General features: G+C 42.2%; 2 protein-coding genes across 2 annotated transcripts; both read left to right on the top strand.

Annotated features, from left to right (window-relative positions):
• The first annotated feature begins 263 nt into the window (after positions 1-263).
• Positions 264-4,078, top strand: LOC132677738 (olfactory receptor 4D11-like). Its single transcript, XM_060629513.3, has 2 exons — positions 264-1,163; positions 4,061-4,078. The coding sequence occupies exons 1-2, from the start codon at positions 264-266 to the stop codon at positions 4,076-4,078; spliced, it is 918 nt and encodes a 305-aa protein (XP_060485496.3).
• A 6,586-nt stretch (positions 4,079-10,664) lies between these two features.
• LOC132677739 (olfactory receptor 4D9) lies at positions 10,665-11,600 on the top strand. Its single transcript, XM_060629515.3, has one exon. It carries the CDS (start codon positions 10,665-10,667, stop codon positions 11,598-11,600), a length of 936 nt encoding a protein of 311 aa, XP_060485498.1.
• Positions 11,601-12,317: the final 717 nt, after the last annotated feature.

Genomic DNA, 12,317 nt, shown 5'->3' with positions numbered 1-12,317 from the left:
TTCTATACTTATTTTTATGTCACATCTAAAATATTTATAATTTACAGAAGAATAATTATATGCATGCTTGTATTAATCAGATGTCATTTCCCACACACTAGCAATAATTTCAGAACAGCCCTTCATGTGTTAACAGCAGCTCCCTAGTTTTCAGTCCTAATACCTAACTCTTTAAACCTGATATGTTAAGGGAGAGTGAACACTTTCTGTGATAATACTTTTCATTTTTCCCAAGCTGCACAAAGAAGAGGAAACATGATTCAATGGAGTTGGGAAATAACACAAGGGTAAAAGAATTTATATTTATGGGACTTACTCAGTCCCAAAACCTGAGTTTGGTCCTATTTCTTTCTTTGTGCTTGGTATACATGACAACTCTTCTGGGAAACCTCCTCATCATGGTCACTGTGACCTGCGAGTCCCCCCTTCACACGCCCATGTACTTCCTGCTCCGCAATCTCTCCGTCTTGGACATCTGCTTCTCCTCCATCACCGCTCCCAAGGTCCTCGTAGACCTCCTGTCAAGGACGAAGACCATCTCCTTCAATGGTTGCATCACTCAGATCTTCTTCTTCCACCTCCTCGGGGGGGCAGATATTTTTTCTCTCTCTGTCATGGCCTTTGACCGCTACATAGCCATCTCCAAGCCCCTGCACTACGTGACCATCATGAGCAGGGGGCGATGCACTGCCCTCATCGTGGCCTCCTGGGTGGGGGGCTTTGTCCACTCCATCGTGCAGATTTCCCTGTTGCTGCCCCTCCCCTTCTGTGGACCCAATGTTGTTGATGGCTTCTACTGCGACGTCCCCCAGGTCCTCAAACTCGCCTGTACAGACACCTTTGTACTTGAACTCCTGATGATTTCCAACAATGGCTTAGTCACTACCCTGTGGTTTATTTTCCTGCTTGCATCTTACACAGTCATCTTGACAATGCTAAGGTCTCAGGGAGGGGAGGGAAGGAGGAAAGCCATCTCCACCTGCACCGCCCACATCACTGTGGTGACCCTGCATTTTGTGCCCTGCATCTACGTCTACGCCCGGCCCTTCACTGCCCTCCCCACTGATAAAGCCATCTCTGTCACCTTCACTGTCATCTCCCCACTGCTGAATCCATTGATCTACACCCTGAGGAACCAGGAGATGAAGTCAACCATGAGGAGACTGAGGAGAAGACTCATGCCTTTTGTAATGGAATAGTGTAAGTATCTCCAACCTCTTCATCACCAAGGACTCCTTTATTTTTTCCATAAAGTCATATTTATATACCCAAATACATTGTCAATAAACCAACTATACTTACTAGATAGCAATTTATTTTCCTATTTAATAGGTTACTGATAACTTAAGTTTCTGGTGAGCATGCAGATAACTAGTATTATAGGACTGAGCTGATTGATGTCCTTGAATAGAAATTCAAGGACAACTATATGGCAGGTAAAGACATAGATTGAATCTAACACCTTTTTCAACAGGCAAGTTAATAGAAGTCTAGATATGAGTGATTTGCTCAAAATCTTATATCAAGTGAATTGCAGAGAAAAGTCTTCAGATACCTAATCTATTGTCCTTCTGCCATAAGAAGGCAATGTGTTACATTACCAGAACTGTCTACACCAAACTGCAATCCTGTTCTAAGAAAGATCTTATGATCCGTGCCCCTGTAGTACACATATATGGGTGCATATGTCCTACACAGATTAGGGAATTTTCTCACCTTAAACTCCATATGGGGATGTGACCACTGAGAACCTCAATAGTAGTACGTAATGGTTGTCCTACTGGATTCCTATCAGGAATGAAGAAACTTGGGCCTAAAAGGATTTATCACATGCAGAGCCAGACAAGCCAGATGCACATTCTCATGATAAGTTTAGACAAAAGCAGAACCTCATTAATCCTATATGAAGAGCAACCCATTCTCATTATTTAAGAACCGATTCCAGTCTCATTGGCTTCACCATTAAGGATTTACATTCTTCCCACCAAAGAGGAAGAGAGGAGGTGTTCAAGAAAGTAAAATTCTAATCAGTCTGTTTTTCAATCTGTTGATGTTTGGGAAGATGTGGTATAGGCTAGTGTTTTATCTGGGAGAGCATGGGAAAGAAATAAAGTAAAAAAGTAAAGCCTTGTGACCTCTGCCATCTACCAGCTGTGTGACCTTGAGCAAGTTATTTTGTTTCTCTTCAGGTTACATATAGTTCATTCATGCAAAGATATTTATAATGTCCATTTCATGGAGTCATTGATATAGTTAAAGGGAAATGGTATATGTGAAACACACAATCCCCAGCAGATAGTAAATGTTCAGTGCAAGACAAATGTCATTTTCAATATCACCCTTACTGCTCTGCCTAACACACATTCGGTCCCCCATGAGCCTATTGCACTCTTCTCCAATATGGCCCGTATTCCTAATTATCAAGGAAAAAAACCTGATGGGATAAAAAGCAAAGTAATGTACACTGAATTCAAAGCATCTATCATCTTAAAATTTCTAGTGTTCTGTCATTAAAACATGACAATGGATTTGCTTGCCATTCATTCAGGTCAAAGAGACATCCTACAGCTGATGAGATACAGCACAGGAGAGTTTCATACCAAAAGAAGGTAATGAGTCAAAGATAAACCCTAGCTGTGAAGGTGATATGAGGGGTCAGACAAAAAAGTCAGACAGACTCAGTAGGCTAGAAGAGAGCCCAAGTAAAGTTAGCCAAAGGGTAGTGAGTATTGAGGATGAACTTCAGTTATATCTGTCATTGGATCTGGGCTGGCCTCATAATCACTCATCAACTGACTGGCTCAATCATTTGATCACTTGATCAATTTCCTGTCACTTGATTTCCTGTCACTTGATCAATCAATTCTAACTTTTTACAGTATTAACCTACTTCCTCTAGCATGAAAATTATAAGAATAATTCACACTTAAGTCACCATTCATAGAGTCCCGCTACATTACTTGTATAGTTTTGGTCTTGAGTCCTTAGGCCTTTCTTTATGAAATTGCCTATAAAAAATGCACACCACAAGCCACTTTATGGTCCATTTCATGCAAATGTGTTCTATCCTTTCCTTCGTATCTCATATTTTTACTACTATGTCAGAACTGGATGGCACCGAAGATATATGGGGTGTGAATCATTGTATCACTGGAGCATAATCCCAAAGGTCGAGAACCCAGAAACCTCTTCCGCAACATGGCTCCTGACACTTCCTCAACCATCTCTAAATAAACATACAACATAACCTGATCAATAATTCAGGGGAAGGGAAAAGCAATACATCTGATTACACAAACATACATCATTTATATGGATGACATAAAATCACAACGTGGGTGGGCTGCATTTTTTCCATTTAAATAAGCTTTTATTATTTTTGCAGTTCTGCTGTTAACAGCCATAGGAAATTTAACAGATTCTGGGCATACATAGAGCTTTCAAATTACCCTTTCCTGCATCACTCCCTGAATCAAACGTTTTAATGATAAACATCTCTGGGTACCTGTGAACCCAATAACATAAAATAACTCCAAAATAATTAAATTGATGAATATCAAGAACTGTCACTGTGCTATGCTCCTAGGTCCTAAGTGAACTGTGGATCTCAGAGATGTAGTAGATTAAAGTAATTGCAGAGGGACAATGTACCTATTGCATTAAACAGAAATTGCACAGATAAATCTACACTGTCCAGTCTCTGAGAGCTGCCCTATCAGTAGTCACAGAGCTTTGATTTTTTTCCATTGGTACTCTTTTACTTAAGTTTCATTTCCCAGCTGATTGCAAGCAAATTGACTTTGGTCAGGAGGAAGACTGCACAGTTCTTGGTATCGTTGAACACAACTCTTTCTTCTTGAGCCAAGGGGGATAATGCACTGTCTCATATACTTCCTCCAGAGAAAAGCTTGTGTCCTGAATGTGCATTGGGACCTCTGCATTATGTGTGAGATGGGGCAGAGAGGAGATGAGGGAGTCTCATAGGAACTCCGCTGAATTGGCCACTCAGCTTCCCTGCACATACCCAACAGTATTCCCTTTGCTCATTCCTATATTTGGCTTGTGGCTGAGGGACTAATTGAGATGGCCGAGGCACTATAGGGCAAAGTGGAGGAGTCAGTTGGATGTGATTCCCTGAAGCTTCCTTCTCCCACCTGCAGAAAGAAAGTAACAAAATCACTAACCTTGAGGTTGGCTTTCCATTAAACACAGTATTTCCCCAGAACGTACTTCCTGTCAGATGTAGCCGGAGCTTCATAAGAAGATCAATTTCCCATTTGGAGACTGAAGTCGGATAGTTTTGGTATGTGTGAATCTTCTGAAACTGGAAAGTTGTTAGTGTTGGTTTTTCAGAAATGCCACAAGTGTCTAGAATGTTCCTATTGAAACCATAACTCTAATCAAGCAAATGAAAGTGGTGGTTTTTCACAAAAGAGGAAGTAAGGATTACAGAATACAAGAAGGTCAGTTGGCTTCAGGGATGTGATGTATTCTACTTGGTGAGATGTCGAGATTCAAAGTGTTTTGAAAGTGAGATGGTGCTAATATCCCAGCTCTCAGGAGGGTGACTGCCTTGGAAAAATACACCAAGACAACAATTCCTGAATTTAGTGTATGTTTCTTGGCTGGGAATGGAAGTATGGGGGCTTTGAGTAAGGTGTTTTAATGGTTAGCTTGTTTATCTGTGCCCTTATGTGCTGATGAGCATGAATCATGCTCCTAAAATTTTTAGGGACTCAACTAAGGATAGACGCCTTTCAATATTGGGAAAGAGAAAACTGTGACATGAGAAATTCCATTCCATGTAGAGAATGCTTAGCATTTGCTCAGTGGGAAGCTGGGATGTGAGGGTAGCCCTCAGGCTGTAGGCTCTGTCCAAGCTTGACAAGCTTGTTTCCAAAGGATGAGGTCTCCTTGGGGGTGATTTCTTTTTAATGTTTATTTATTTTTGAGAGAGAGGAAGAGCATGAGTGAGAGAGGGGCAGAGAGAGAGATGGAGACACAGAATCTGAAGCAGGCTGCAGGATCCAAGCTGTCAGCACAGAGCCCAATGCAGGGCTCGAACTCACGAACTATGAGATCATGACCTGAGCCGAAGTCAGATGCTTCACCAGCAGAGCCACCCAGGTGCCCCACCTTGGGAGTGATTTTTAAGAAATTCTTATGATCTGTATTTTGACCTTGCAAAGACACATAAGATTGTATTTCTTTGTCCATTTCCCCCTCACACTATTATGCATGTGTTTTGATGCAATATGCACAATATACTTTCAAAGTAGCTTTCCCACTCTTGGTAAAAAGATAGCATCCATAGGAACCCAGCAGATCCATTATATCCAAGAGGAGTTTATATTTAAAGTAATGCTACTCAGATCTCATTTCTGCGCCCTGCACTGGAGCACTGCATGTGGTACCTTGATGAAGGTACCTCTGAAGACTGCAAAGCCTGCTCTTTCGAACTCTGCTTTTCTTTTTTTGTTCAGTCACTCTGACATCCTCTCACAGGAGAGGATGTGCCATCTCCTAACACTCGCATACTACTTTCCCTTGATAGGAAAAGATTATTTTTTTCTCTGCATCGCTTTCTGGGACGGGCTGATCAACACTGGGAAGAAGTACAGGTGCAGTAGTTAAGAGCATCTGTCTTTGCAATAAGACAAATCTTAGTTTGCGACAAGGCTCTGCCAGCTGTGAGACCTTGAGCAAGTTACTCAATCTTTCTGTGCCTCAGTGTCCTCATCAACAAAGTCAAAATAATAACTATTTCATCTGGATATTACAGGTTTTGGAAGAGATAAAGTGAAACAGTTGGTATAGTACATAAGAAACACTCCATAAATGTTCACTAAAAGCAGGAAAAAAATAAGCAGAGCAGAGCTCCATTATCCTGCCCATATTTGCATAAGGCTGAGACTTTGAAAGTTGCATGGATCCTCTCCACCACCACTACCACCCTCCCCTGCCTGCCGGGCCTGATAGCCTGATGACTGCCTTTCGAATTGAGGATTATAGTCCATTTTCTTTCTTTCTTTTTTAATTTGAGAGAGAGAGAGAGCATGCGAGTGGGGGAGAGGGGCAGAGGGAGAGAGAGAATCCCAAAAAGGCTCCATGCTCAGCACAGAGCCCAACACAGACCTGGATCTCAAGACCCTGGGATCATGACCTGAGCCAAAATCAAGAGTGGGATGCTCAACCGACTAAGCCACCCAGGCGCCCCTATAGTTCATTTTCTATCGAAAGACTTTTTATGACCATACCTATATTTATGACTGCATACAAAAATAAATTTATTGGTGTTTATAAGCAGATATGTGATACAATACTCTGAATTTTTTTTTTTTGGACATATGCTTCGCTCAAATCCCTAAGCAGAAAAGAAAACTATTCCTAAAGGAGAGATTGCATTTTCATTTACCCCAAAGTGTTGGGAAGAGAGCTTTGAACCATAGGGGTCAATAGCAAGATGAGCCGCGCCCCTGGGTGGCTCAGTGGGTTAAGCATCCGACTTCGGCCCGGGTCATGATCTCATGGTTCGTGAGTTCAAGCCCCACGTCAAGCTCTGTGCTGACAGCCTGGAGCCTGCTTCAGATGCTGTGTCTCCCTCTCTCTCTGCCCCTCCCTAGCTCACACTCGCTCTCTCTCTGTGTCAAAAATAAATAAACTTAAAAAAAATAGCAAGATGAGCCACTCTCAGACAAGCCCCCACAGATGGACCCGGCAGGTATAAGGCAGAAGCACTCACCTGAGGCTGGTGACACTGAGTCATCACTGGCAGAATCAGCCTCCTCAGTACCTTTCAGTTTCCAAGACAGACATACAACCTCACCTCCTCCTTAGAAGGATCCTGTGTATGAGGTAGGTCTCGTTTATCATCATGGTACAGATGAATTATAATGGTGTAGGCCGAAAACTACATCTAAGCCATGCCCTGTGAATCTCATGAGTTTGGTACTATTAGTAACTTGCCAAAGGTCACACCAGCTAGGAAGTGATAAAACCCAAATTGCGTAAGTGTTCCAGATGATCCTCGCACGTGTATCCCAAATGCGAGTGTGGGATGATACTGTCCAGCAGAAGTCCCAGACAGGGTTTACAAACATTATGTACCTAAATGGAAATGGTTTTTGTGTATGTCCCCCACGATTTTGTACACCCCTCCCCCGACTTTTCTTTCCACTGATTCCACAAGCTACAACACTCTTACTGTTCTAACTGTAAACTTATTTTTGTAATGTTTATTTATTTATTTTGAGAGCGAGGGCATGGGGTGGGGGGGGGGGTGGGGACAAAAGAGAGGGAGAGAGAGAATCCCAAGCAGGCTCCGTGCTGTCAGCACAGAGCCCAACTTGGGGCTCGATCTCATAAACCGTGAGATCGTGACCTGAGCCAAAATCAAGAGTCGGACACTTAACCAAATGAGACACCCAGGTGCCCCATAAACTTCTTAAAGAAAGGACCAATAGGGGCACCTGGGTGGCTCCATGGATAAGCTTTCGACTCTTGATTTCAGCTCAGGTCATGATCTCACAGTTCGGCTCATGGGATGGAGCCCTGCGTCGGGCTGTGTGCTGACAGCACAGAACCTGCTTGGGATTCTCTCTCTCCCTCTCTCTGCCCCTCTCCCACTTGCACTCTCTCTCTCTCTCTCTCTCTCTCTCTCTCTCAAAATAAGTAAATAAGCATTAAAAGAAAAAAAAGGAAGGAAGGACAGATTTTTGAGTCACCTTTCCCTCTAAAAGATCATCTCAACATCATCATAATGGTTAATTTTATGTATCAACTTGACGGTTAATTTTATGTATCAGCTTGACAGGCCGCAGGGTGCCCAGATTAAACATTATTTCTGGGTGTGTCTGTGAGAGTGTTTCCAGATGAGGTTAATTTTTTTTAATTTTTTTAACGTTTTATTTATTTTTGAGAGACACACAGAGCATGAACGGGGTAGGGACAGAGAGGGAGAGGGAGACACAGAATCCGAAGCAGGCTCCAGGCTCCGAGCTGTCAGCACAGAGCCCAATGTGGGACTCGAACCATTGAACCATGAGATCATGACCTGAGCCAACGTCGGATGCTTAACCAACTGAGCCACTCAGGTGCCCCTGATGAGGTTAAGTTTTGAATTGATGGACTCAGTAGAGCAGATGAATTGCCCTTCCCAACTAAGGCAGATGTCATTCAATCCTTTGGTGGCCTGAACGGTTTAACAAAAGTTAGAGAAAGGAGAAACTTGCCCCCTCTCTCCTGTCTCACCGCTTGAGTTGGAACATGTCATTTCATCTCATCGTTTATACCACTGGTTCCCTGGTTCTCAGGCCATCAGACTAGGACTGAATTACACAGCTTTCCTGCATGTATAGCTTACAGACAGCAGATTGTGGGACTTCTCAGCCTCCATAATAGTGCAAGCCAATCTTTCATAATAATTCCCCTTTTACGTAAATATATGTAAGCACATACATGTGCATCATACATACGTTGTCATAGTGGTTTCCTGAGCAGAAGATCTGCAACCTGTTAACCTATTCGAGGATTCAAAAGCAAGATTCTGGAGTGGGTGGCTGTCATCCTTTCTACATTCCAGGTTGATCAGACTCCTTTTGGAATGATTTCTCCACCTTCTAGCCATGGTACGTAATAGTGCAGGGGATTCTTAATTCTGGGATCCTGGAGTCCTGAAATCTACCACAATCATTATTCTAAACATCTATTCTTGTCACTCCATGTCATTACATAAACCTCCAACACAGGGAGACTGAGATGAATCTGAACAAATGATACTGGAATGAGGAGGGAGCTCTTTATCTTATTTTTTGTGTGTGAGCAAAAAGTATATTACCATGAGGAGCAGTGGTCACTTAAGGATTTTTTTTCCCTATGATTAAAAGAGCAAAACAAAAAAAGAAATCCAAAAATTAAAAACCAGAGTCAGAGAAAGAACAAGAGGGCATCCTGCATAACACAAGGATTTGGGATGATCTGAAATCCCTGAGTGATGGGTACCTGGGTGGTTCAGTCAGTTAAGCATCCAACTTCAACCCAAGTCATGATCTCATGGTTTGTGAGTTCAAGCCCCACATCAGCCCATCACCCATCAGTGATGGGTACCTGGGTGGTTCAGTCAGTTAAGCATCCAACTTCAACCCAAGTCATGATCTCATGGTTTGTGAGTTCAAGCCCCACATCAGAACTCTGTGAGTTCAAGCCCCACACTGACAGCTCCTGTCTCCCTCTTTCTCTGCCCCCTCCCATGCTCATGTGCTCTCTCTACCAAAAATAAAATAAGTCCCTAAGTGAGAGGAAAATAAGAAGGCAACTCTCAGGTTGCCTTTTAACTATAAAAGTAGACATTATGAAAGTGAGTAATCCATCAACTCTCACTTGAAAGGAAATTCATTCTTTAGACATGAGATTAAAATGTTACAATCGCTATATGCTTATTATTTTTTTACATTTTACGGAAGTATAACGTACGTACATACAGAAAAATGTCCGTGAATGCACAGCTCAATGAATTTTCACACATGCTGAAAACGCCTTTATAACACCCTGATTGAGAAACAGAACATCTTCAGCACCTCGGAAATCTCCTTCATGTTTCCTTTAACTTTGTATATTTTTGTCCTTTATATGGACGAACTAAGAGAGTGTACGTTCCTTTGTGCCTGGGTTATTTGGCTCAACGTTATAAACATAATGAGGTTCATTTATACCATTACACATAGTGTAGCTCATCCCCACTGATGAACAATACTGTGTGGATTTGACCCAGTGTATCTTTTCTACTGGCGATGGGTATTTTTTGTCATTCTCCAGTTTGAAGCAATTACACACAGCGCTATGAACATATGTTCTATTTCCTAGGAGTGGAATAGATATTCTTATGTATATATTTCCATCCTAACTGATACATGCACAGCATTAGCCACTATAGCCCAACAGCAATTTGACTGCACAAGTTTCATACACCCTCCAGCAGTGTATGTATGTACATTCCAGTTGATATACATCTTCACCATCATGTGGTATTTCTCATCGTCTTCAATTTAGCCATGTTTGTGTGTATGCAGTAGTTTCTTCCTGTAATTTTAATTTACATTTCCCTGATAACTAATGACATTGAACTGGCATTTGGATGTTCTATTTTGTACAGTTTTGGTTGGTGTCTTTTGCCATTTTCTGATTCAGTCATCGTCTTTTTCTTTGACTGATTTGTAGAAGTTTTTTAATATATTCTGCACATGAATATTTTTTCAGATATATATATTGTAAACATCTGGTCCCATTTGTGGGTTATCTTTTAATTCTTGTAATATCTTTTGTGAGCAAAATTCTTCACAGTCGAATTTACGCTTATTATTATTTTCAGTTTCAGATTATATGGTAAAAGTACAATTGAATAAGTTCACAGACCTGTCACCTGTATTTCAGTGACCACAATGATAAAACCTATCTGCTTGGATGATGGAGTCAAAAACACAGGTAATCCTCCACCTACTGGTGGCATGCTGAATTGCAGGCATAGCTCATGCATTGCAAGAGCTTCCTCCTAAGGCAAACACCAAAACTCAAGTGCCAGAAAAGAAAACAGGAGATTATATAACACACTCTTTAACTGCTCTGTTATTTCTTCCAAAGATATACTTGAAAAAAGGATCTGTGACCCAATGGATCAGGGAAACTACACCAGAGTGAAAGAATTTATTTTCCTGGGAATTACTCAGTCTCAAGAGCTGAGCTGGGTCTTGTTTGGCTTCTTGTTTTTGGTGTACATGACAACTCTGCTGGGAAACCTCCTCATCATGGTCACTGTGACCTGTGAGTCTCACCTTCACACCCCCATGTACTTCCTGCTCCGCAACCTCTCTGTGCTTGACATCTGCTTCTCCTCCATCACTGCTCCCAAGGTCCTAGTTGATCTTCTGTCAGAGAGAAAAACCATTTCCTTCAGTGGCTGTGTCACCCAAATGTTCTTCTTCCATCTTCTTGGAGGAGCAGATGTTTTTTCTCTCTCTGTGATGGCCTTTGATCGCTATGTAGCCATCTCAAGACCCCTACACTATATGACTATCATGAGTAAGGGACGATGTACTAGCCTGGTGCTGGCCTCCTGGGTGGGGGGCTTTGTCCACTCCATCGTGCAGATTTCTCTGTTGCTGCCCCTCCCCTTCTGTGGACCCAATGTTCTTGACACGTTCTACTGCGATGTTCCCCAGGTCCTCAAACTCGCCTGCACCGACACCTTCACTCTGGAGCTCCTGATGATTTCCAATAACGGACTGGTCAGTTGGTTGATTTTCTTCTTTCTCCTCATATCTTACACAGTCATCCTGATGATGCTGAGGTCTCACGCAGGGGAGGGAAGGAGGAAAGCCATCTCCACCTGCACCTCCCACATCACCGTGGTAACCCTGCACTTTGTGCCTTGCATCTATGTCTACGCCCGGCCCTTCACTGCCCTCCCCACAGATACTGCCATTTCTGTCACCTTCACCGTCATCTCCCCTTTGCTCAATCCTATGATCTACACACTGAGGAATCAGGAAATGAAGTCAGCCATGGGGAGACTAAAAAAACGACTAGGGCATTCAGAAAGGATTTAAATTCTATGAGAATGAGATAGCACCGAAATGTAAAGGTAGACATTAAATTTCACTTTCTCAAAATGGGAAGAGATCACTTTAATGCCAAAAACAAAAGGGCATCTATGGATATCATGGAGTCCTCAAAGAGGTTGGTCCTATAGTATAGTGTGTGCTGAGGACTTATAGGTGACACTGCTTTAAGCTGAGGCTCACTCATGACTTCCATTGCTCACTTTCAATTATTCATTCTGCAAGTATCTCACAGAACATGCACCGTGTGCCTGACAGTACTAGGATTCAGATTGCTGCAGAAAGATTAAATATAGTCACTTTCCGAGAGCCATACCCCAAGATGCTCTAATGAAGAAATGTTGTAGGCACTTTACCTGAGAGCTTCAAAAGATGTTTTACAGTGAGTAGACCTTGTCAAGGGGAAGAGACAGAGAAAAACAACAAGAAAAGAAATCAGTATTACAGATGGAAAGAACGGTGTAAGAGTATGCCACATTTGTGCAACAGTGAGCTCAACGTAGCCATGAAGTAGTACACTCATGGAGTGAGTACCACTAGTTGACATTTACAAGGAAAGTTAGGAGAGAACTCCATTTTTTGTCCCTTAAGCAATGTAAATCTGTGATTTCTATTGGGAGAGAGGATCCTCAAATCACTCCAAAGCTATGGTTTCCTCCTAGACAGAAGATAATACTGTGAGCAGGAGTATTCATCAAGAAATAA

The sequence above is a fragment of the Panthera onca genome, chromosome D1, assembly GCF_046562875.1.
Source record: "Panthera onca isolate mPanOnc1 chromosome D1, mPanOnc1 haplotype 2, whole genome shotgun sequence".
NCBI classification, from domain to species: domain Eukaryota; kingdom Metazoa; phylum Chordata; class Mammalia; order Carnivora; family Felidae; genus Panthera; species Panthera onca.
The sequence above is the reverse complement of the archived record's forward strand: the minus strand, read 5'-3'. Positions and strand labels throughout refer to the sequence as shown.